Raw genomic sequence first — 22,231 nt, forward strand, 5'->3', positions numbered from 1 at the left:
CCAAGGTGGCTAATCCACTCAAGAAATGAGAGCTGACAGTTTAAAAATACCTTAAAGGTAGGGAACCTAAAACCATAGGACTTCTAAAAATTGAATGAAGTGAAGCAGATAAATTGCATAATACATTTCTTTGATCCATTTTCATCAGATGGCTATGGCTAATGGGAGCAATGTTATTTTACAAATGTATTAAATGGCTTTCAAAACAGGGAAGGAAAGAATTTCTTTGAGCAAATAGTGAAAATTTAAAATCAGTGGCTCAATAGACTTTTTATTCCCTACAATAGGATTATATCTTGTTACTTTGAAAAGCAAGGAACCATAAAAAACAAAACCCATTAAATGGATTTAGTGCTAAAATTTTCATTAAAAAAAAAGTGATATAGCTATTGCTTTAATTATGTGCTAGTTTAAGTGGGGAAAAAAATGCAGGCTAAACAGAGTTTTATTATGCCTGTGGGGTAAATACATGGGGTAGGAAGAAGCAGTAGGATTTTGAAGGACATTTTAACTTAAAGCAACATTAGTTCAATGTTGTGAATTTTTCTAAGATAAAACTGTAACTATGCTATTAATAAAATTGAAATCAAAACAGTTAAAGTTTTAAATCATGACTCACTTTTCAAATGCAATATAAAAACTCAAACTCGTAAAAGAAAACTAATTCACTTAAAAGAAAAAAACAAATACCCAGAACATTTTCAGTTTTATTGTTTAAAAATTGCTTTCATTTTAATGAATTAGTAACATCAAATGTGTATTATACAAAATTGTCCTTTCACATTTCCATACATAGTATCTGGACCACTTGAAACTCTGGACTAAAAATGCATAAGGTTCCTTAGTATCTGTAATTTCAGTTATCGTCACATAAATAAAAGGTGATATGCAAAAGCATGCATTTAACGTTGATGCAACAAGGTGTACATTGTGCAATAATGCACAGCTAGGTGCACTGTTTTTGTGCCACTGACACAGTTGGAAGCAGTTATCCTGGGATTTTACATTCTATTCAACAAACTGCCTTTCTGCCAACCTTTTCTGCTACATGACGCAGAAACAGCTTTTAAAACATACAGACGCAATAAACATTCTAGAACTTAAACACCTGAAGCAGCTTTCAAAAATATTACCAACCACTTTAAACCTGGCTGCTCCACTGACTTTTATGGGGTTCTACCTTCAAAGTCACAGCTCAAAATGGAGCAACTTTTTCAGAAAAAAAATTCTTTTTTTTTTTTTTTTTTTTTTTTGCGTGTTTTGAGAACTCTATTTTCTTTGAACAGAAGACTTTTCATGCAGAGGAAAACATCGTCTTAGAAAATTAATCTATGATCACTTTTTGATTTTGTAGTTTAAGAGAGAATTTGCAAACTTACAAAAACTATTTAAGATTTTTCTTCTTTCCAGGACTTCCCTATTTGATCTTGCAATGAAAAGAAAATAATGAGCAATTGTTATTGTCACCACACCATGATGACTAGTAAACCATTAATATTTTATTTCACTGCAGGATCAAGAAAAAGGAGACTGGGCTAGGATGAGGGAAGGGGGTGTATGTGGGAACACCACCTGTTCTCCAACCAGATATCTGAAATAAAACACACACACACACACACACACAGAAATGTTTTGTGCAATTTCTTTCCTTTCAGGTTTGTGTAGACAGGAAAATCTCATCTTGAAATGTTGTGGTGACAACAAGCACATTCCCTCTTTAACTCAAGCTGCCATCAATAAACCTTGTAATCAGCATCTTTTCAGAAAAGTTAGGAATTGGTACTCAGTAACATTTGTATTTAGTTAGCAAGGGAGAGTTCATTTATAAGCTTGACTTACTGTTCTTTTTTCTAGGATCTGAGAGGAGGAACTTTGTTGCTGTTGCCTATGTTGCTCAGCTCATGTGAGGACTGAAAGGTTGTCACAATTAGAATTCTTGGGTCTCCCACAGGCAGCATACTGCAGAAATAGAACTAACCTCTAATCTTGTTTTTCTATGTGTAGTGGGAAATAGTACACCTGTTGTACTGAAGTGGCCTAAGCTGTAAGCGTATGGCTGGAAGTGAAATGGATGTCTTGGTAGGAAGCACATGATTAATTTCAACGAAGAAAACGTCTCACTTTAACTTTTCAAGGGCACATCATGAAATAATTTTGATGACTTTGAGTCGTGTTACCTAAAATGCAGAAATAAAAAGTTTGACTAGAAATGCTAAAAGAGGCTAATTTGGGTGAATGATGTAAAGGCTTATGTTTATAAATAATGGCATATTAACATGTCTTTACTTTTTAGCATCTCAATATAATTTGTTTTGAACTTTGTAAGTGAGTTCTGTCCAGAGTCAATACTACGAGAAAAATATGGCTGCTTCCTCCACATGTTATGTCCCTCTCCACTTAGCATAAATTAGTTTCATGATGCTTCTACTTCTGACATTCTGTACTCTCAAATACGAGTCCAGGTGATATGAGTCCAATAAGCAATTATACCGTGTACTATTTTCATGGTAATAAGCTACCTAAGCAGGTTTTAAGAAACTTCCAGAAATAGAACATTTGTCTTGTCACGAAACATTGTTTCTATCTTGTGTCCAATTATATATAAGCATTTAAGTATTATTGCTAGAATAAGTATTCAAGAGTAAATACTGAATTTTCCCCCCAGTGCTACAGGTGTTTTGACACAAATCAGATTGCTTGTCATCTTCAACTTTCAGCCACATTTGCTGAGGTTTTAAAGTATTATATGTTAGCCTGTTAATTCAAAATCTAGACACTAGCAATGGCTACACAACCATGTCTTTTTTGGGCACTGAGCAGTAGACTGCTTTCTTGGCAGGAGTTAAGGCACTAAATGGTGGTAAAATAAACAAAAGTATGGTAGTTGACCATTTCTTAATCTTAAAAAAGGAGATAGCTGAGTGACGCTAGGAAATTTCTTCCAAACAAATAAGGCATCCTGTTGGCAAACAAAAATAAAAAATAATATCATGTTGAACCTAATACATTCACTGTCTGAGCAGAACTATTTGAAATGTCAGCTATTAAAACTAAAGGAAGCTACAAAAACATGTATAAAGGTTGAAAAGGCACCAAAAGGAGAACTCCACCACTTCCAGTTCTAAGAATGATGTAAGCTGTGTTCAACACTGCATAAAATAATCAAGTCAATTACCAATTTGTTAACCAGAAAGTAAGCCATAGTTAAGCTTTCATTTTAATAAATCAGTTAATCAAGTGCTAGTTTAGTAAGAAATTTATTTTCCTATGTCAGAAAATAACTGCAGTGTCTAACACAACTACATTTATGATGCTAAACTAGTCTAGTACTAAATGCATTTTCTGGTTAACACTGAAGCACGTCTGTATAAACAAATCAGTTATTTCAAGATAGAGTTTACAATAGGAAGTCAACATATAAATGAATAAGGTTTACTGGAAACAATGCAAAGTGTATTACAAAGATATATGAAACAATTATAACCACAATATTTTCTCTGTGAAAAATACAACTATTAGTGAGATAAAATGTACAATTGAATTTTTTCCAAAGAAAAACAGAGTATAAAGGAAAATACTTTTCTTCAAAACAGGGAAAATAGTATAGTTCATTGTTTTTCATTACAATATAATTTGACACAAAAAGCAGTCAAAGGATTGCACCAATTCCACATCCAGTTTCCTGAACATGTTCCGAGTAAAAGGAGTCCATACAGCAGAATGTGGTTTCTGAATTTGATGATGGCGATATTCTCTTACAGAATGACACAACACACTAGCTGTTTACAAAATGTACAATACTCTCATTTTGGTGGCCAGATGTAAATGCAAATATATGCTTATTTTCACCCCTAGCTGTTGTTTAGCCAGAGGCAAGAAAAACTAAAGTATTTAAGTGTTCTCTGTAGCAATAAAGAATTATATTTAGTGCATGCTTTACTGTTTTTCAAAAAACATTTCTGAAAATAACTGTTACCCAATAGTTTGCAAAATAGAAAAATCATTCATCAGGATAAAAACGTGTTATAGGTCCATTCACAAAGGACTAATTTCCTCAGCAGGAACCAAGGTACAAGTTTCCTAAGTGAAGAAGGTTTGCATTGTCTGAAGAACTGGAAATTCTCTTTGAACTGTTTTTCCTCTTGCATGTAGAAAAATGATATTTTGGAAAATGTCATGAACATTTTTGCTGGACAAAATTCAAAAGTTCTCCAAACTTTTCAAAAAGGTCTTCCACCCAGTTTACATTTTTCATACAGAGCTGTACAATTTCTTCCTGTCCTAAATCTTCATTTTTTTTTTGCACAGATGAAATCTGAAGGAGAAAGACTGTCACATTAGTTTATATTCATGACTTTATTATATTCTTTGAATACTACAGTATCTCCAAAGTTTATTCTTCAAATATTTGAAAACAAATGTTAGTATCCCAAACTCGTGGTAGATTGAGAAAATTCAGACTATTCCAGATTAGGCCAATTAAAAAAGGATCCAACACTGAGCAATGATTCTTTTGGGCAGGCTTGGAAGAAAAGACAAATCTATGTATGTGTGGCCCTACAGAAAGTGGCAGTCTTCCTATCTGTACTCTTATTAGGGTTTTTGAGTCTTACAGGCTCTCACCCAAGTGATCTCCAACAACATAAAATGTGAAGTGGTAGGTTCCTTCCCTAATCAGTGGCTGTCACATTCTTGGCCAAGGATATTAATTCTTCTTCTTTTTCTTTTTTTTTTTTGGTTAGGCAATGGGGTTAAGTGACTTGTCCAGGGTCACACAGCTAGTAAGTGTTATGTGTCTGAGGCTGCATTTGAACTCAAGTCCTCCTGAATCCAGCGCCAGTGCTCTGTCCACTGAGCCACCTAGCTGCCCCAAGGATATTAATTCTTGTAGAAACAACATTTTATCATGGTCCAGGGAAAAATAACAGTTTCCCTTTTTTAGGGCTTCACATGAGAAATATAAGTATTTCTTTAAGGACCCCCAAAAATTCCGCATCTCCTCCTAAATGTGTTAAGTCACAATGGAAAAGTCAGCTGCCAATTTCAAAGCTAGTCTTTAGTATAAAAATTCCCCAAGCATCGTTTTTCCTCAAATCACTATTGGACTTTTCCCGCACTTCACATACTTGATAAACATAGCTGAATCTGATAAATTTAGTTAAAGTTCTTCTAGGATCACTCAGTAATATGTTACAGGTATTATAAACATCCCATCTACTGAGCTCCACTTTCCACTGTATATGTGATTTCTTAGCAAGTTCAACATACTCTGTCTAAATGCTGATTCATATTCATTTCATGGCAATAAAATGATATAACTATCCTGAGCTAGGCTAGTTTAAGTACTAAAAAAGGAAGACTACTGTCAAAGCAGTTACTACAGGCAACTTGAAAATGCTCACTTGTGAGTAGAAAAAAGTGAAGCATAATTTGTATTGCAATTAACAGCACCTACGAGCTTGGAAATGGCACATATCAGGATGTATGATGGCATAAAGTAATTAGACATAGTGGGGTTCAAGTCTGAGCAAAAAAAGGGACAAAAGGTAGAATTATGAGTATCCACTATCCAAAGGCAATTCCAAAGTACATATTTTCTAGTTTTTTCACCTTATTTATACTAAAAGACAACATTATTAGCTGTAGTCTTAGTTAAAGCAGATTAATTTTTTAAAAGCATAATTTACAAATGAATAACATAAACAGGCACTTACCTCCTCTTTACATATCAGATAAATATGGTATTTGTAATGATGAAGAGAATGATATAAAGAATACAACTGTATTTTTTCTGGATCTACAGCAAACTCCTATAAAAAATATTTTAATGATATATTTCACTGAACAAATAAGCACTTGACACAAGAATACTTTTATAAAAACACTGCATCAAACTCTCAACTTCAATTCTGGAACTGACTTACTTGGGGGAGATTTGGCAGAAGGCAAATTAAGAACAGTGCTTGCCAGTTCACATTGAGAATGACTCCCAATCCTTCGTCTGCTGGCTAGCTACAAACAGAGGAGGATATGGTCCACGAAGCGAACTTACCGAGGAGATGAGAAAGGAGTGGAGCTCAGGATCAGGTACAAATGCTCCATAGCTTGCTTTGCCAAGGAAAGAGATCACTTTGTTCTTTTTGGAGTGAAGTGGAGTAGAGGAGGGAGGAAGGATAGAAGAGGGGAGGTGAGGAGGAAAAGAGCTCACAAGAGGGGGCCTTAGTTCTGACTATTTGTCAAAACAGGGACCTGTGAAGTTAGAACTGAGGGAGTGAGGAGGTCTGAAAACAGCCCCTATGGGGAACATGTAGAAAACAGCAAATTTTCATGACTTCCTTATTTGTATCTAGAGCTTGTGAGGCATTGCTAAGAAAGTAGATGGTGAAGAGGACACAGGTTTGAGGACTGGGGAAGCAGGAACACTGCCAGAGGGACAGATGTATGTTTGGAAGACAGTATTACGGAAATGGCTGGCTTATGAAGACTGTGAAGCAAGGAAAGTGAATTTAAAGAAGCAGATGAATGCAGTATCAAAGTGTTTGATAGGGGGCAGCCAGGTGGCGCAGTGGATAGAGCACCGGCCCTGACGTCAGGAGGACCCGAGTTCAAATCCGGCCTCAGACCAAACACTTGACACTTACTAGCTGGGTGACCTTGGGCAAGTCACTTAACACCAACTGCCTAAAAACAAAAAACAAAACAAAAGACACAAAAAAAATTGGAAACTAACACATACTTATCTTTGGGGAATGGCTAAACAATTATGTTATATTAATATACTGGAAGATTACTGTACTATAAGCAATGATGAAATGGATAGTTTCAAAGGAAACCAGAAAGACTTCTAAGAAAACAATTTATATAATGACAACAGCATTATATAAACAAAAACAGGGAGCAGCTAGGTGGCTCAGTGGATAGAGCACCAGCCCTGAAGTCAGGAGTACCTGAGTTCAAATTCGGCCTCAGACCAAACACTTACTAGCTGTGTGACCCTGGGCAAGTCACTTAACCCCAACTGCCAAAAAAACAACTTTGAAAGACTTTAGAACTTTGATCAATGTAATGACAAATCATGATTCCAGAGGACTAAAGTTGAAACCTATTACCTCCTGTCAGAGGTGATGGACTTAAAAAAATGTAGTATGAGACCTACATTTTTTGGATGTGGCCAGTGTGGGAATTTTTGATGGATGTGTTATAAGGTCTTTTAAAAGACCTTTTAAAAATTCTTCAGGGGAAGGGAGAGAAAATAAATGCTTATTAAAAAAGTCTATCTAGGGCAGGTTGGTCCAACTGGGAGAAAAGGACATGTCAATGGTGATGAGTAGGTTTAGGGGGAGTGAAGCAGCAGAAGGACAGAAGAGGGGTGAGAAAAGGGAACTTTAGAGTTAAGAATCTTGGAGGAAAGGGACATTTTTGGGTCATGACAAGATGTACAGCATAACTAGGACTAATGGCAGGGGGAGCAGTCATGGTAGAGATACAAGGAGAAAACAGTTCAAAATTACATGACACTTACCTGTGTTGATTTAGTGGTTGATTTGGAAGTCCTAAGTGTTTTCTTGTTATAAGATTTGCCATTCATTCTGATTTTAGAAATAGACCCTCCACTTTTCACTTTAGAGTCCCGAGTAATTATAGTTAGTTCAGGAAAACTTTCCAAAGCATTCTTTAAAAGAGAAAGACAAAATAATGTTTGAAGGAAAACAATCAGTACTTTAAAAAAAAACAAACAATTAAAAATGGATCAGAAATTGAAGGCTGGCATTAGAATATATAATTTTTTAAGCAGGGGGACGGGGACACAGGAGGACCAACTCCACTGGAAAGAAAATAAAATAAAATAGGTTGCTTCAGGTATATGCAGAACATTAAATCCAGTGTAGGCTTTTATGTCTGATATCTGAGGTGAGAATGCGGCTGGTAATTATTAAAAGTTGTTTCTTGTCTAGGTTCACTCATATTTCCAGAAGGAAAAGTGTCTTAAAAACAATCAACAACCAGCAGTTGTTTTAGGCCTTCCTTACGTGTACCAGGCAGTGTGGTATAATGGGAAGAGCCCCAGAAGGGGAGTCAAAAAGTCCTGGTTTCATGTCCAGCCCTGTTGCTTTTTCCCTATGGAATCGTAAGTGCATGTCTCACTTGTGGACTAGGTGATGTCTCAATTCCCTTCCAGCTCTAAATTCTATGATCTTAAGATACTCTATTCCTCTACATTTATACATTTAATACAATTAAATCTCTAAATAGTTCTTTGAATATTTGTTCAAAAAACACCTTATCACTGTTGAGAGGTCACAACAGTCAGACGGTCACAACTCTGCACCCTTTCATTCCCACTAGGAATGAAAAGGAAGGCTGTGGACAGTGATTAAAAGGTTGCTAATGAGCTCAAAACTACACACCATCAAGTTTACCACTGTCAGAGTAAAGGGATGAAGTATTCCAAATAAATACATGTACAATTCAGAATTTAGTCTGACAAACCGAGTGCTTACACACCACCACACCAACTCTAGAATTCAAAGACTCTCTTATCCAGACACTGAGTGTTTCCAAACACCTAGAATTGTGCTCCTGAAAACACAATGGGCATGTATTTTTTCCCAAATGAATCATACTTTCCCTTGAGAAATAAAGAGACTAAAAGTTTCATCTTCACTAAACAATATGATTCTTTGCTACCAATAATTTAGCGACCAATTATTCCTAGTCCCTATTGTTTTAAACTGTGTTCTTTTATCAGGAATTACTGTACTTCTATTCATTTTTCATATGCATTCCCTGTCTTAAATTATTTCTGAATACAATTACTCCTTTCAACCAATATAAAAAAGAAGTTTAAAGACTAACCACTGATTCTAAACAAAGCTGGAAGCAATGAATTTTGGGCTTATATAGAGACAAAAGGACAACTTTCAATTTATCTTTTCTATAAATCCAGGATATCAAAAGATATCTGAAACAAATTTCCTGAGGCAAAGAAAACAATGCTACTGGACTGATTTCCCAAACATTCAACAAGACTATCCTGGGAAGATGTGATAAGTATTTATTTCAAATGCATATGAAATAGGTACTGCAGCTATATTTTAAAAATTAAAAAGCATTCTGCCAACTTTTACACTGTCTTTAAAGTTAGCTTAGAAGAGAATCATCCATTTCAGCTAATAATTAGGAGCTTTCTATTTAAAAAAATTAACTGTCTTGACAGCTTCTTATACTGCAGGTTCCTTTTAAAATATATTATTTTCATTCTGTGAAATTAGCATACACAACTCAACTACTGAATGTGAAAATAAAATAACTTCCAGACCTCCTGTGGAAGTTTAACATACTTGGCCAAGTGATGGTCAATCAGCCCTCAAAAGGGTTAGTCCAGGTGACCATGCTTAAGCATGGTGGAGTCTCTGGAAAACATCTCTACATTGCAAGGTCATCTTAGCTTAAAATAAACTTCTCTTTTTGTTGTTAAGGGGTAAGTTAAGTGAATATCATGTGATACATTAATGAACACATCATGTAATAAGCAGGTTCTGATTCTACGTGTGGCCTGTCAGCTTCCCCAGCCAGCACCTTCTCATTTATAGCTTTGCAGACCTGGCTGCTCTTTGGGCAAGTCTGAGGTAAAAGAGAGTTTGTGTGAGGGCCTGAGAAACAATGCCTTCCGTGCTGGTTCCAATGCCCCTGCCTCCCTTACTCTCCAGAGGGGCTGTCTCCAGAAGGGGACCAGGAGGTGCAGGAAAAGCACCTGCAGAGTGAAGGCAACACTGACCTTTCAACACATGTGTGAAAGTTTGTAAAACTCCCTCCCTTTCAAAGAGATCTCACCAAGGTGTATAGTTTATGGTCAAACCAGAACAGTGAAAAAGGACATAGAACACTCTATAAAGGAGCAGTAATGTTCAGTAGGCAAAGAGGGGACCTCAAGCCCACTTCCTCGCCCCAAGTCCCATCTCTGACCCAGCCAGGCTCAGGCACCCTGAAAAACCTCCCCAGTTTGGAGTCAGGAAGACTACAGTTCAAATCTCACCTCAGACACTTACTCACTGCATGACCCTGGGGTCAATGGCTCTGAGCTTCAATGGGATAGTAACAGCCCCCACCTCCCAGTGCTGCTGTGAGGATTCACTGAGAAAACACACAGGGAGCTCTGCAGACTGGAAGCTAGCTCATCTTGGTTTTCATATGGCAAAGACAACTCTAACATGACAAACTATGGAACAGGGACTGATGTACGTTGGTATGGGGAGTATCCTCAACAGGTGTTCCCTGATCAATGAAATCTCACACACATGCACCAGCGAGCACATACACCCGTGTTCTCACACAGAAGCACACACACTCTGGAGCTGTCAGCATTTCATTTAGACAGGTGGGTATGTATACATATATGTATAAAAGATTTTTATCATGAAACGTTCATTCAGGAAAATCATTAAAACTGAACATGAATCTTCTGGTGAATGCAGAAGCTGCCTTCTCAGTAGGGTACCCACTACAAATCTGCTCTTTCAACAGGCATAGATCCGTCTTGGCAAGAGGGAATACCTTAAGTGAATGATCCAAATGGAGCTTCAGAAGAAGTCGTCTTCTATTGTCATTCAGCATACCGTCAATTTTCTTCATATGTGGCAAAAGTAGCTCATCTGAAATAGTATCAAAATTTAATATAGTTAAAGGAGAAATGTATTAAGCAGGAAATATTTGAATAATCAATTTTTAAAATATGCAATACACTTAAATATTTAAAATATACAATCTTCAAGAAAAAATATTAAATGAGTCAACTCCCAATATTCAGAATTAAGGACTGACAATGACTATCTTTAAAGGACATGGAAGGTAAACTTTAAAAAAAAATCAGGTTTTATCTTACTTGCTTTTACATCTCTCCTATTACTAATTACTAAATGTATCATTCCCTCTTCACGTCCCAGAGAGGTATCCCTTATAACTAATAATAAAAAACAGAAAAAAAAAACTCAATCGAATTAGTCACTGTATCCAAAGAACATTATGTGCAATGTTACATACCCATAGTGTTCACTTTCGGTCAAAGGTATGGAAAGAAAACTCTACAAGTATTTCTAATAATGAAGCAAATGAAAGAGGCACCAGAGTGTGGCAGAAAGATTACTTCATTTGGAATCAGGAAATCGGGGCTCTCGTCACCACTGAGGAGATGTGTGACCTAAGGCAAGTAATTCAACCTCCCTCAGCCTCAGTTGTATCATTTGTAAAATACAGGGGCCGAATGAGAAGACCTCTATGATCTCTTTCTGCCCTGATCACCTGTGCTATGAAAGGAATCAGTATGACACACTTTCTGAGGGGGCCACAATAGCTCACATCATAAAGCATGGTATGGTTTCAAAGCACCTTTTCATAAACAATCTTTATTTGATGTTCAAAACAACCTTAAGAGGGAGACAATGCAAGTATTACTACTTCTGTTCTACAGATGATGAAACTGAGGCTGGGAGAGGTTAAGTCATTTGCCTAATACCCAAAAACTATCAGTGGCAGAGTGAGGCCTCAAACTAAGTTCTTTTGATATTGAATCTATGGTCTGTCTGGGATAAAGCAAAAAAAATCTGAAAATCTGTCATTTTGTTGTCAAGTGCAGAAATACCTTCAAAGACTCGTAATTTTTAAAAGTAAATAATTAACTTTAGATGTCATCTAAGGGTCACAGTTCACATGTGTCTTTGGAAGCTGGAGTTCAAACAGAAATGCAATGAATTTACTATCCTGCTACTGACTCGTATACTGGGAAAACAGTATCAGCCTGGGTTTTCCAAAGCCTGGGCTCTAGCCCCAGCTTTGTTAATAGCTAGGCTTGGGCCCCAGCTGGACTGGATGTTATCTGTGATATATTCAAAGCAGATCATTAAGCTCTCTACAAATTTTAGATGTGATATATTTTACTAGCTAGGGCATACACTAAGGGGAAAAAAGAGAATAAAATAAAAAAGAAATAGCCCACAGAAGGAAGGGGTGAGGGAGAAGAAAAGTATCAATAATTAGATACTAATTACATTTCATTACAATTAACTTGGAATTCTTTCTTGTTTTTTATGATTATACCTATGTAGACAGTATCAGGATAGGTTCAGTTATTTGAAATAATTTTCTGTCACTTATGGCATACTTAACAACACAAGTGTATAAAAAACTCTAGTTGAAAATTCTAGAATCATTTGTTCTTAATTTTTAATGTATACTAGGCTGTATCTTTCTTTGCATATGTTACCTCTCAGTCTAAGACTATTTGGAGAACTTCGGGCTAAAAAATCTAGGCCTGAACTGTTCCATGTTTGCAGTAATATTATCTAAAAAGTAGTCAAAATGCATCATCGCATCTTCCTACTATAATGGCGGTACTCAATTCATTTGTTCTATAGAATAACCCTCACAAGGAATTTACAAGGCTGAGAAGGCAGATTCTGCACACGCCCTCTGCCCTCAATAAGAGCACCAATGTGCCTGAAGTCTCAGCGAGCAGCACATACCATTGCTCTTCTCCAAGGCCTGCATCGTGTCTGCGTCTAAGGCGATGCTCACAAGCAGCTCTACGTAGCTCCTAAAAGTTTCTTTCATAGCCCTTGTGTTCAAAAAACGGGGGACGGAAGGAGCAGGAGGGTCAAATTCTAGGAAACAGACACATTATTGTAAAAATGGAAATATACTATTATTCACCTCAAAAATCCTACAATTACTGTTCAAGTAACAAAACACAAGACACAAAAAGTAGACCAAAGGCTACTCGGAGCTTTCCTGGCCCCAAGGTGACCCTGGGGGCTGCCACTGGGCAGTCTCTTCTGCCGCCTTCCAGGAATTCTCCAACGGGATGACAGCCTGGCACTGTACCTTTAACTCCAATGCAGGTGCAGAGACACCCACGTGTGTCCACACTGAGGAGCAGCTCTGTTCCCTCCCCACCCCTTTAACTCTGGCATAGGCACATAACACATAGAAAGGAGAAAGAAAATGTAACATGATATTTCCGAGAAAAACGTGTTGTACTTTGAGAGGCAAAGGACAAGTTTTTGGTAGCAATTGTGAATGTCTACGTTAGAATATAAAACTTTACTATCACTTATTAGGAATTCAGGGTGAAAATGAGCATCTTCCTTCCTAAGAGGAGGAGGAATAAATTTAGTGTTACCCAATGGTGACATCTAGTGGTCAGTCAAGTTTGTTGTTGAGTCATTTCAGTTGTGTCAGACCCCATTTGGGGTTTTCCTGGCAAAGACAATGGAGTGCTTTGCTGTTTCCTTTTCCAGCTCATTTTACAGATGAGGAAACTGAGGCAAACAGGGTCAAGTGACTTGCCCAGGGTCACAGAGCTAGTAAGTGTCTGAGGCCAGATTTGAACTCAGGGAGATGAGTCTTCCTGACTCCATCGAGGCCCAGCTTCTATCCACTGTGCTACCTGGATGAAAAAAATCTGTGTCTTTAAAAAAAAATTGTATTTAATTTATATGCCTTCCCTGAAAAACAAATGCAAAAGCCAAATTTTCCTATTATAAATAACAGCTACCAACATGTAAAAAAAATTCTATATTCAGTGCCTGTTCTTAGTACTCATTTTATTCATAGGCTCTGCTATAAGAAGCTCATGAATTCCAATCAGTAAATATTTATTAAGCCCCTACTATATACAGAACACTGTGCTAGGTGATACCAGAGGAGATAAAAAGTTTAGATAAGATGTGATTCCTGCTTCCAAGGACTTTTGGGTACATACAATACAAAATAATACATAAGATAGGTAAAAGGTGCTTTCTTCACTCAGTTTGAGAAACAAAGGTTAAAAAATTGTTTTTACATGTAACTGGGGAGAAATTTTTTTAAAAAGTGCTTTGCTCAAGGGATGAGTTCGTGATCAACGTTATGGGAGGCTGACACAGAAAACAGTTCATACAAGAGGTGGCATTTCAGGGGGCTCCAGGAGGCCTGGGAACTGAGGAGGTGAGAGGCCTTTGTGGGTGTGGGAAGGTAAGCCAGAGTCTAAAGACAGGGAAGCAGGACCACACACGAGGAGCCCTCACTGTGGCAGACGGTACAGAAAGGCCAATGAGAAGAGAAAGAACATGCACTAAGAAAGGCAGCAGGGCATCAGCCTGGGGAGGCGGAGGAGGGCTGGCCAGCTCTCAGGGTGCGAGAAGGCAGCTGGGAGCGAGAAGCTGCAGTCCAGTGGGGCCCGGAGGACTAGATGGGGGGGCTGCACACTGATCCTCATAAAGGTACAAGCTCTAAAACTGGAAGCCATTCAGAGACTAACCAAGCTAACTCTTCATGGGATGGGTGAATCAGGAGTGTCTGGATTCTGGTCTCAGACACTTTATGAGTATGTAACACTTCTGTCTGCCTTAGTTTCCTCGACTGTAAAATAGGGATGATGATATCACCTACCTCCCAGAGTGGCTGAGGATCAAATGAGACATTGTAAAGCACTTTGCAAACCTTAAAAGTGCTATATAAAATGCTAGCGATTCTAATTATTAAGTACTTTGTCCGAGGTTACACAGGCTGTGTCAGGCATGGGATGTGAACCAGGTCTAAGTTAACATGAGAGGAGAGGAAAAATGAAGAATCAAATATAAAACTAATGTTTGAAACATGGGAAACTGGGTAACAGAGTAAAGTGAAAAGGAACAGATTTCTGGATTTTGACATGTTGAGTCTGAGGTCCCTGTACAGTATTTAAGTAGATGCTTGTTTAGACTAAGGAGAAAAGAAAGGGCACAAGATCTAAATCTGGGAGTAAAAGACTGCAAAGGGAGAACAGTCAGCCAGGGCGAGCAGACAGAAGGGCAGGGAAAAAGACCCCAACCGTGTCTATCTCAGAAGCCAAGGGAGGGGAGAGGACCTTGTCATGAAGACTTGCGGTAACACCTGTCAGTCAAAAACCGCTGAAAGTATGAAATGCATTCCTGGTTTTCACAGTCTCTAGGAGGCAGCCTGATGGCTCAATAAATAGAGCTCTAGGCCTGGAGTCAAGAAGACCTGAATTCACATCTGACCTCAGACATGAAGACCCCAGGCAAGTCACTTAACATTTTTCTGCCTCAATTTTTACCTATCAAATGGAGATGATAATGCACCTACCTCCCAAGGTGGTTGTGATGAGGACCAAATGAGATAGTATTTGTGAAACGCTTAGCACAGTGCCTGGCATACAGTAGGTACTACTATTATCTATAACAAATCTAATTTTGGGGGAAAATCTCTTAGAATAGACCCTTTGAAGAGCTGCAGCTTCTGTGGCGCTGTGAACTGGACACCCCCCTGCCCACTCACCCTCTTCCTCACTGCCGCTAGTACGGATTTCGGGTGAGGAATCAGACTGGGAAGACTCCAGCTCTTGCTTCCATTTCTTCCGTTTCTTTGGTGGTGGCTCGGCCTTCGTCTTTGGCTGCTTAGCTTTGGATTTCACAGAAGAGACTTTTGTTGTTTTTGGTGCTGGAGGATCAGGAACTTTACTGCTGCTACTTGGCTTAGAATGAACAGCTCTGCAAGATCAGAAGCATTTGCGTTTTGTTAACACAAGTTCTGTCAAATGACTTAGCAAGAAAACTCAAGACACCTCCGCAGGTAATCTTAATGTGTTGAGCAGGATGGATTTCATTACCTTTAGGACTCTGATCTAGACCTAGATATCTCTAACAATGATTCCAAAGCTTTCCTCATTATAGTTCTCTTCACCATTTCTATTCAGCATGCAGTTAAATGACTAATGATCCCAGCCCTTTCATCCTTCAGCTCCTTTTGGGGCACACCTAACTCCCAGAAGCTTACACAAGGACAGGCCATGTCACACCTGGCTTTCGGAGCCTCAGGGGCTCTGAGAGCTTGAGGATGAGAACCTGGATGGCCACAGACTGGGGGAGAAAGTCATGGAGCCTACGGCTACTGAACAGTTCTGCTCTGGATTGGTTCTGGGGCATTCTCTAGATGACAAGGTAAGGCTTATCTTGTTTTGTCTTGTTCCAAATCCTAACACCTAGAACAGTTCCAGAAACCTAGAATTACACTAGTATCCTGCGATTCAGACTCCCCACCTGGTGGCACCAATCAAAGGCACACAAGATCGGGGGGGGGGGGGGGGGGGGGGAGGAGATACCACCACAGAAAGCTGTTGTCTGTTATTGTGCCCTCAGCAACAATTTATTCAATATGCATTAGGTACTGAATTTCCAGTTTTAATAACTAAAGCTTAGAAGTCTCACATTCACTCTCTGTACCCCATCATGAATGACAGGCCCTCCCCAATACTAAAGCAAGAAGAGAAGTACCTGGATGTTGGTAAAGGGTGACTTCTTGGCTTTTTGGAGCATACTCTGACATATTCCTTCTTGTTGGTGTTTTCGATGAACTTTACATATACCCGTCTATATTTACTCTTTGCATCCCCAAAATATCCAAGATACTGAGGAAAAACACACAGACTCCAAATTACATGACTGTACTTAGTGCTCTGTAAAAAACAGACTAAACTCATGAAGAATGTTAAATTACTTCAGTGAACATTAATCACATGGTAAAAACGGCATCTTTCCCTTTCAGCAGTTAAAAGCTCATACGCAACTTAACAAGGGGGCGCTATTAGGGACACGCTCACTATGCTATGAGCCCACAGAGAGAACCTCAGAACTCTCCTGTGTGACCCAACACCCAGAGGGCCACTGTCACTCGCTTGTTCAAATATTTAAGAAAACATATACTTCTGTAACCATTCTTCAAATAAAAAAGTTTATTTGTCTAATCTTCCCACATTCAGTGGAAAAAGGTATAAGGTGCTTTCATTCTTTCTTAACTCAGGATATCCTACTACAATTCTTTCAGAAATGTAAACTGTAGAAAATATTCTTGAGTTTCATCCATAACTTTTTTTTTCTTTTTTTGGGGGAGGCTAGGCAATGGGGTTAAGTGACTTGCCCAAGGTCACACAGCTAGTAAGTGTCAAGTGTCTGAGGCCCAATTTGAACTCAGGTCCTCCTGACTCCAGGGCTGGTGCTCTATCCACTGCGCCACCTAGCTGCCCCTCATCCATAACTTTTCTTGAGTGATGACCATTCAAAATTGGCAGATGTTGATTCTACTTACACTATTAGTAGCAGCAAACTCTCTGTGCCCATCTCGAATTTCAGGAACAAACTTTTGCAATAAAGCTTTTTGTACTTTCCAGATGGCTGGTGGTTCTTTACCTGTTTTTAAAGCCACCTGTAAGGCACAGAATTAAATCAAAATAGATGATTTGATTTTCAGAGTCAGAGAATTTGGAAAATAACATTGAGTCAAGTAGTCTAGCCTCCCAACCAATATATAAAATCCCTCCACCATTTTCTTTATAGATGGGTCATCTGGCTTCTGCTTGGGAGCTTATTACTTCAAAAGACAGTCTACTGAATTTTCAGCTAACCGTCAAGCTTCTTTGTATTTAGTGGAAATTTGCCTCATAGTTTCCATCACACTGGTCTTTAAGGAGCCACAGTGTGTTACTTGAGGGTACATAATGATATCGTACATTTAGAGACAGAAGATTATCATTAGATGCTAACAACTCTCACCTACCAAATACTATTTGGATCTCTCTTCCATGCAATAGTTATTTTCATTTGAATTTTACACTTTATAAATACTTTATACAAATTCTGATCACTTACACATACATGTTTTCCCCCCTAGCAGGAACCTATGATTTCATTGGTATAGGGAATTCATGGTAAAGGAGCTCTGTCTGGAGCACTGAAGCTAAGTGTCATATTCATTCATGGTCACACAAGTATGCATCTGAGGTGAGACTTGAACTCCAGTCTTCCCAACTCCTGGGTGGCCCTCTATCCAGTAGATCATGCTTCCTTCTGTCCACTACACCACAGTCTTACATATTCCCAACAGTATTTTTAAAAGTTTTATTAATGCTTAAAAAAAGTCACTGTGGTCATTTCCCAATCCCTTCACTCCCTTCCCACCAACTCTCCCATACAACAAAGAAGCACAGTTAAACAAAATAAACCATCATATTAATGATATCATCACATAATGCATGTTACTTTGAGAAAGGAATTTATCTGAAAATATAACTGTGTAACCCAAACTATGCCCAGCTACAACTAGCAAGAAACTAGGATAAAATTCAGATTTCCTAAGTACTTTTATTTTTAAATGACATTTAGTTTATTATTTTGATTATATTTTTGACAAAATGGAAAGCATCGCAAAGAATAAAATGACACATTTAGCTATTTAAAAACTGAAGGGATAAAAACGAGCCTTTGTATTTAGAATATCTGGAATGCAACTGAATTCAACAAATATTTACTAAGTGACTCCTTTTGTTAGAAACTTCTGAGTGCTGGGGACAAAAAGAAAAACTACGGCGTCTCTTTTCAAGAATCTTAAATCTAATGTGTATATAGAGGGAAGGGTGGGACATAGACCACAAATAAGTACAACTCAAGGTGCTCTTGTTAGAGGCAAAAGAGAGATACAAAGTGCTTAAGGAAAATCTGAGGAGGAAGGAAATCAGGGAAAGCTTCATGGGGAAGGTGAAGGAAAGGAAATTGAAGGAAAAAAAAACTTTAAATGGAGATAAAAGGAAAAAAAAGGAAGAGACTATAGGACCTAACTACTAGTCCAGATTGACTGGAACAGTGTGTGTAATAGTCAGCGATGTGAAACATGGCCAGAAAAGTTGCCTGAAGTCAGACTGGAAAGGCTTCAACACCAGTCTAAAAAGTTTGAATTTATTCTAAAATAACAGGGAGCCATTAAAGGCTTGTAAGCAGGGGAGTAGCCTGGTCTTACCTCCTTAGGAGGAAAGTTATTTTGGCAGAGAGGTGAGCTGAAGAGAAGTGAGGCTGGAGGCGGGGAAGCCAACTAGGGATCTACTATAAGATCTTGTTTAAAGTTATTCCAATGATGCTAAAATAAAGCATATCCCAGTTCTCCTAGCCTGTGCTTACCTTCAGGCTATCGATGTCTTCTACCTTCACAACAAATTCATCCCGTTCCCTGTACTGGCCTTCTCCTCCACTGTCACTGTTTTCTTCTGCACATCCTTCTAATGCAGCTGTTTCCTGGACCTTTGCTAACTGGTCTGAAGAAACGCCATCAAGGTCAAGGCCTGAGAGCTTGGAGGGTTCTGCAGAGCTGGTGTTTTCTGAAGCGTTTACAGCCGGGGACGTAGCTTTGTGTGCAGACTCTTGCTTCACAGCAGCATTGGGGGTGGTGGTGGCAACAGCAGCAGCAGCAGGAGTTGGCGTTGCACCAGCAGCGGCCTTTACACCTTCTGGAACTAAACCCAGGATAGACACACAATCAGTCCTCAGCCTCAAGTCCCTTACGTGTGAGAGGCCAAGCACCCTTCACTGACAGTGAGTTATTCTTGTTGACAGAGATTCACAAAAATGAAGGTCTAGCTAGGTAAGTAACCCAGCAGTAAAAAAGGCCAGAACTGCCCTGTGCCCCTAGACACGGAGGCATAAGGAACTCATCACAGACCTGGAAAAAGGGTGGCAGGGTAGGACGGACAGGCAAGGAAAGAGGTCCACTTTACAAGACGATGCATTTAAGCCAAGCATAAGGTGGCAGATTTGAGAGGTTAGCATCAAGAACATCTGGAATCCTGACCAAGGCACTGAATTGCTGGGGACCTCAGTGTGCTTGTCTCTAAAATGGGGAAAGCAAGTGAAATTCTCTCTATGGTCCCTTAAAAGGTAAAATTTTCTCACTCCAAGATTAGAATCTAAAGCCACTGAAGAAGTCATCAGGGAATAATGGAGCCTGTAGGGACAAGGGGTGAACTTTATGCTTAAGAAAATCCTCCTCTATGACAGCTTTGGGGGAAAAAACCCAAAAGCACCCAGGTGACCCAGGTGACTGTAATGAGCCGCACGTAAACTGCTTAATACTGAGCAATGTTATGCTGCTGTTAAATAAACACAGGGCAAACCGAGCCTAATGCAGTCATAAAGCGTGATATCTTTCTACTATCTTTATAATTTAAAACCATTCATTTTTAGTCTGTGGCTCGTGACAGCCCAAACTAAGGAGTCTGGGAAAAGTGCTAAAGGCACACAATACTCCCTAGATGACAAGGACGCAAAAGAGAAAACACAGAGGATGAGGAGTAATCTGAACCGAGGCATGTGCAGGGGGTGGGGGATAATAACAGCTAATATTTATACAACACCTACAATGTGCCAGACACTGTGCTATGCTCTGCGTGTGTTTACCCTCCAGAAGCCTTTAATTCTAGTGGGGAAATAACAAGTACACATGTAGAGTTATACAAGACACAAAGCAGATGCAATAATGACGATAACAGCTAACATTTATATTACACCTACTACGTGCCAGAAGGCACTTTAAAAAAATTATTTCATTTGATCCTCAGAACAACCCTGGGAAGTGGGTGCTATTATTATCCCCACTTTATAGATAGAGAAACTGAGGCAAACAGAGGTTGACTTTCCCAGGGTCACACAGCTAATAAGTGTCTGAGGCTGACTCTAGACACCCAGCTGACAGAGAGGGGAAGATACTCTCTCACACACACACACACACACACCCCCCCCAATAACTAGCTTCCATGAGGCGCGGAGGATGGAAGACACCACTGAAAGACATGGAGATGGGAGCAGACAGGCACACCAGTATGAGTGAGATGTTGCAGAGCATGTGAAGAGGACAGTAATGGGAAGACTTGGAAAGGGAGGACGGGCAGAGTTGTCAAGAGCTTCTGTCTGACCCCAGGGGTAACAGGAAGCCGATGGGGTGCGAGACACTGTAAAGGACAAATGGGTGGAGTGGAGGGAGCCTGCTGGACTAGTCCAGGCGGTGTGGGAGAGGGGCCTGGGTGAGGCACGCTTGGAATGCTCTCCTCCCCCTTGCCCTTCTGGAAGTCCCTCTGAGGCTCAAGGGCTGTCTCCTTGAGCACTTTTCCTGGTCTCTCCCAGTTGTCAGTTCCCCTCTATCTCTAACCACTCAGAGTTTGAATGTGCTCCGTGGTAGGAATCTGAAACAGAACTTTTTAGTTTTCGTTGACTTCACAAAAGAAGCCAGACAGAAAAAAATCTCAAATAGCGCTAACACCTTTTAAGCTATATGGAAGCCAGTCCAGTTCATTCCTTCCTCTTTTCTGTGGTCCCAATTAATGCTATTAAAGCTCTGCTTTTATGGTGGGCTCTCATTCTTTACACTTTGTCAAGGCAAAATAGGTATTACCAGGTTCTACTTCCGCTCCTTCCTAGCCATAAACATTAATTTCATTTCTATATTGTTCTCTTCTACTTTCACTTTAAGGTTTGTATTCTATTACCTCTCTAAATAGAAGAACCAAATTTCTGTTCTGCATACAAATATATGCTAAAATTTTGAAAATCCAAGATTTAATTAAGAAAAAATGATTTTTAAAATCTCTTCCTACAATAAAAAAAATTCCCATGGTATCAGAAGGAAATCCCTACAAGGTTTGCAGCAAGTTGCTAACAAAAAACCTAGATGAAGTTGGGGAGAAAATCTCAAAAATCCAATGACTTTTGAAGTGACTAAGATAGACAGGAAGAAAATACATTTTGAAGCCTGAGCTGATTATTAAGTATGCAAAAAAAGTTGTTCAAGAAGTGAAGAAAATAATACTGACTCAATATACAGAATGTCAGACTTGCAAGGGCTCTCAGAGGCATCTAGTCCAGCTTGTGCCCAAACAAGAAAGGATGCAGAACAGCCTGTCTCTACCAGTTACTCCAACAAAGATTTAAAAAAAGAACAATGAGTCAAAATAGTCAAGAGTTTCAGGGAGACACTACAGCAGGTACATCTTGCCAGACCACAAGGGGAAGAGTGTAGACAGAAAAGTCCAACATGGGAGCACAGCATAATGAAACATTCCAGCAAGTACCAGGGACTAGTGAAGAAAGCCCAGAACCTGAAGCTATGTGCTAGAGCAGGAATCCCAGACTTATAAGAGTCCAGCTAAGAAACCTGGAACATGGAGCTACGCTACTCTGATCCATTGGCCTCAAAAGTGTGTGAAGCTTGGACCAGGAGCATAATGAATATGCCCTAGATCAGAACCACCAAAGGTACACCAACCTTAAGGAACAACAGTATTGCATCACACTTGCTCATCTATCCCCCAACTGATGAGCACTCCCTCAGATTCCCTTTTTTTTTTTTTTGACACCTCCAAAGAGATAAAATATTAATAAGT

The 22,231-nt window shown here is 39.1% G+C and overlaps 1 protein-coding gene across 3 annotated transcripts in view; it reads right to left on the minus strand.

The window, feature by feature from the left end:
- Positions 1-691: 691 nt before the first annotated feature.
- The window catches only part of QSER1 (glutamine and serine rich 1), an 88,024-nt gene continuing 66,484 nt past the window's right edge, over positions 692-22,231 (minus strand). The window contains exons 4-13 of one of the 3 annotated variants that reach the window (XM_027837686.1): positions 18,981-19,312; positions 17,119-17,235; positions 16,308-16,441; positions 15,313-15,524; positions 12,519-12,656; positions 10,555-10,652; positions 7,523-7,672; positions 5,925-6,012; positions 5,715-5,810; positions 4,254-4,315 (exon numbers count right to left, since the gene is read on the minus strand). In XM_027837686.1, coding sequence (XP_027693487.1) covers positions 5,722-5,810; positions 5,925-6,012; positions 7,523-7,672; positions 10,555-10,652; positions 12,519-12,656; positions 15,313-15,524; positions 16,308-16,441; positions 17,119-17,235; positions 18,981-19,312 — 1,358 coding nt within the window. In that variant the 3' untranslated portion in view covers positions 4,254-4,315; positions 5,715-5,721. Of the gene's footprint in view, positions 4,316-5,714; positions 5,811-5,924; positions 6,013-7,522; positions 7,673-10,554; positions 10,653-12,518; positions 12,657-15,312; positions 15,525-16,307; positions 16,442-17,118; positions 17,236-18,980; positions 19,313-22,231 lie in introns of all 3 variants that reach the window. The other 2 variants (XM_027837688.1, XM_027837687.1) reach the window with 2 other exon arrangements.

Source organism: Vombatus ursinus, unplaced genomic scaffold (genome assembly GCF_900497805.2).
Source record: "Vombatus ursinus unplaced genomic scaffold, bare-nosed wombat genome assembly UNPS02014822.1, whole genome shotgun sequence".
Classification (NCBI taxonomy): Eukaryota; Metazoa; Chordata; class Mammalia; order Diprotodontia; family Vombatidae; genus Vombatus; species Vombatus ursinus.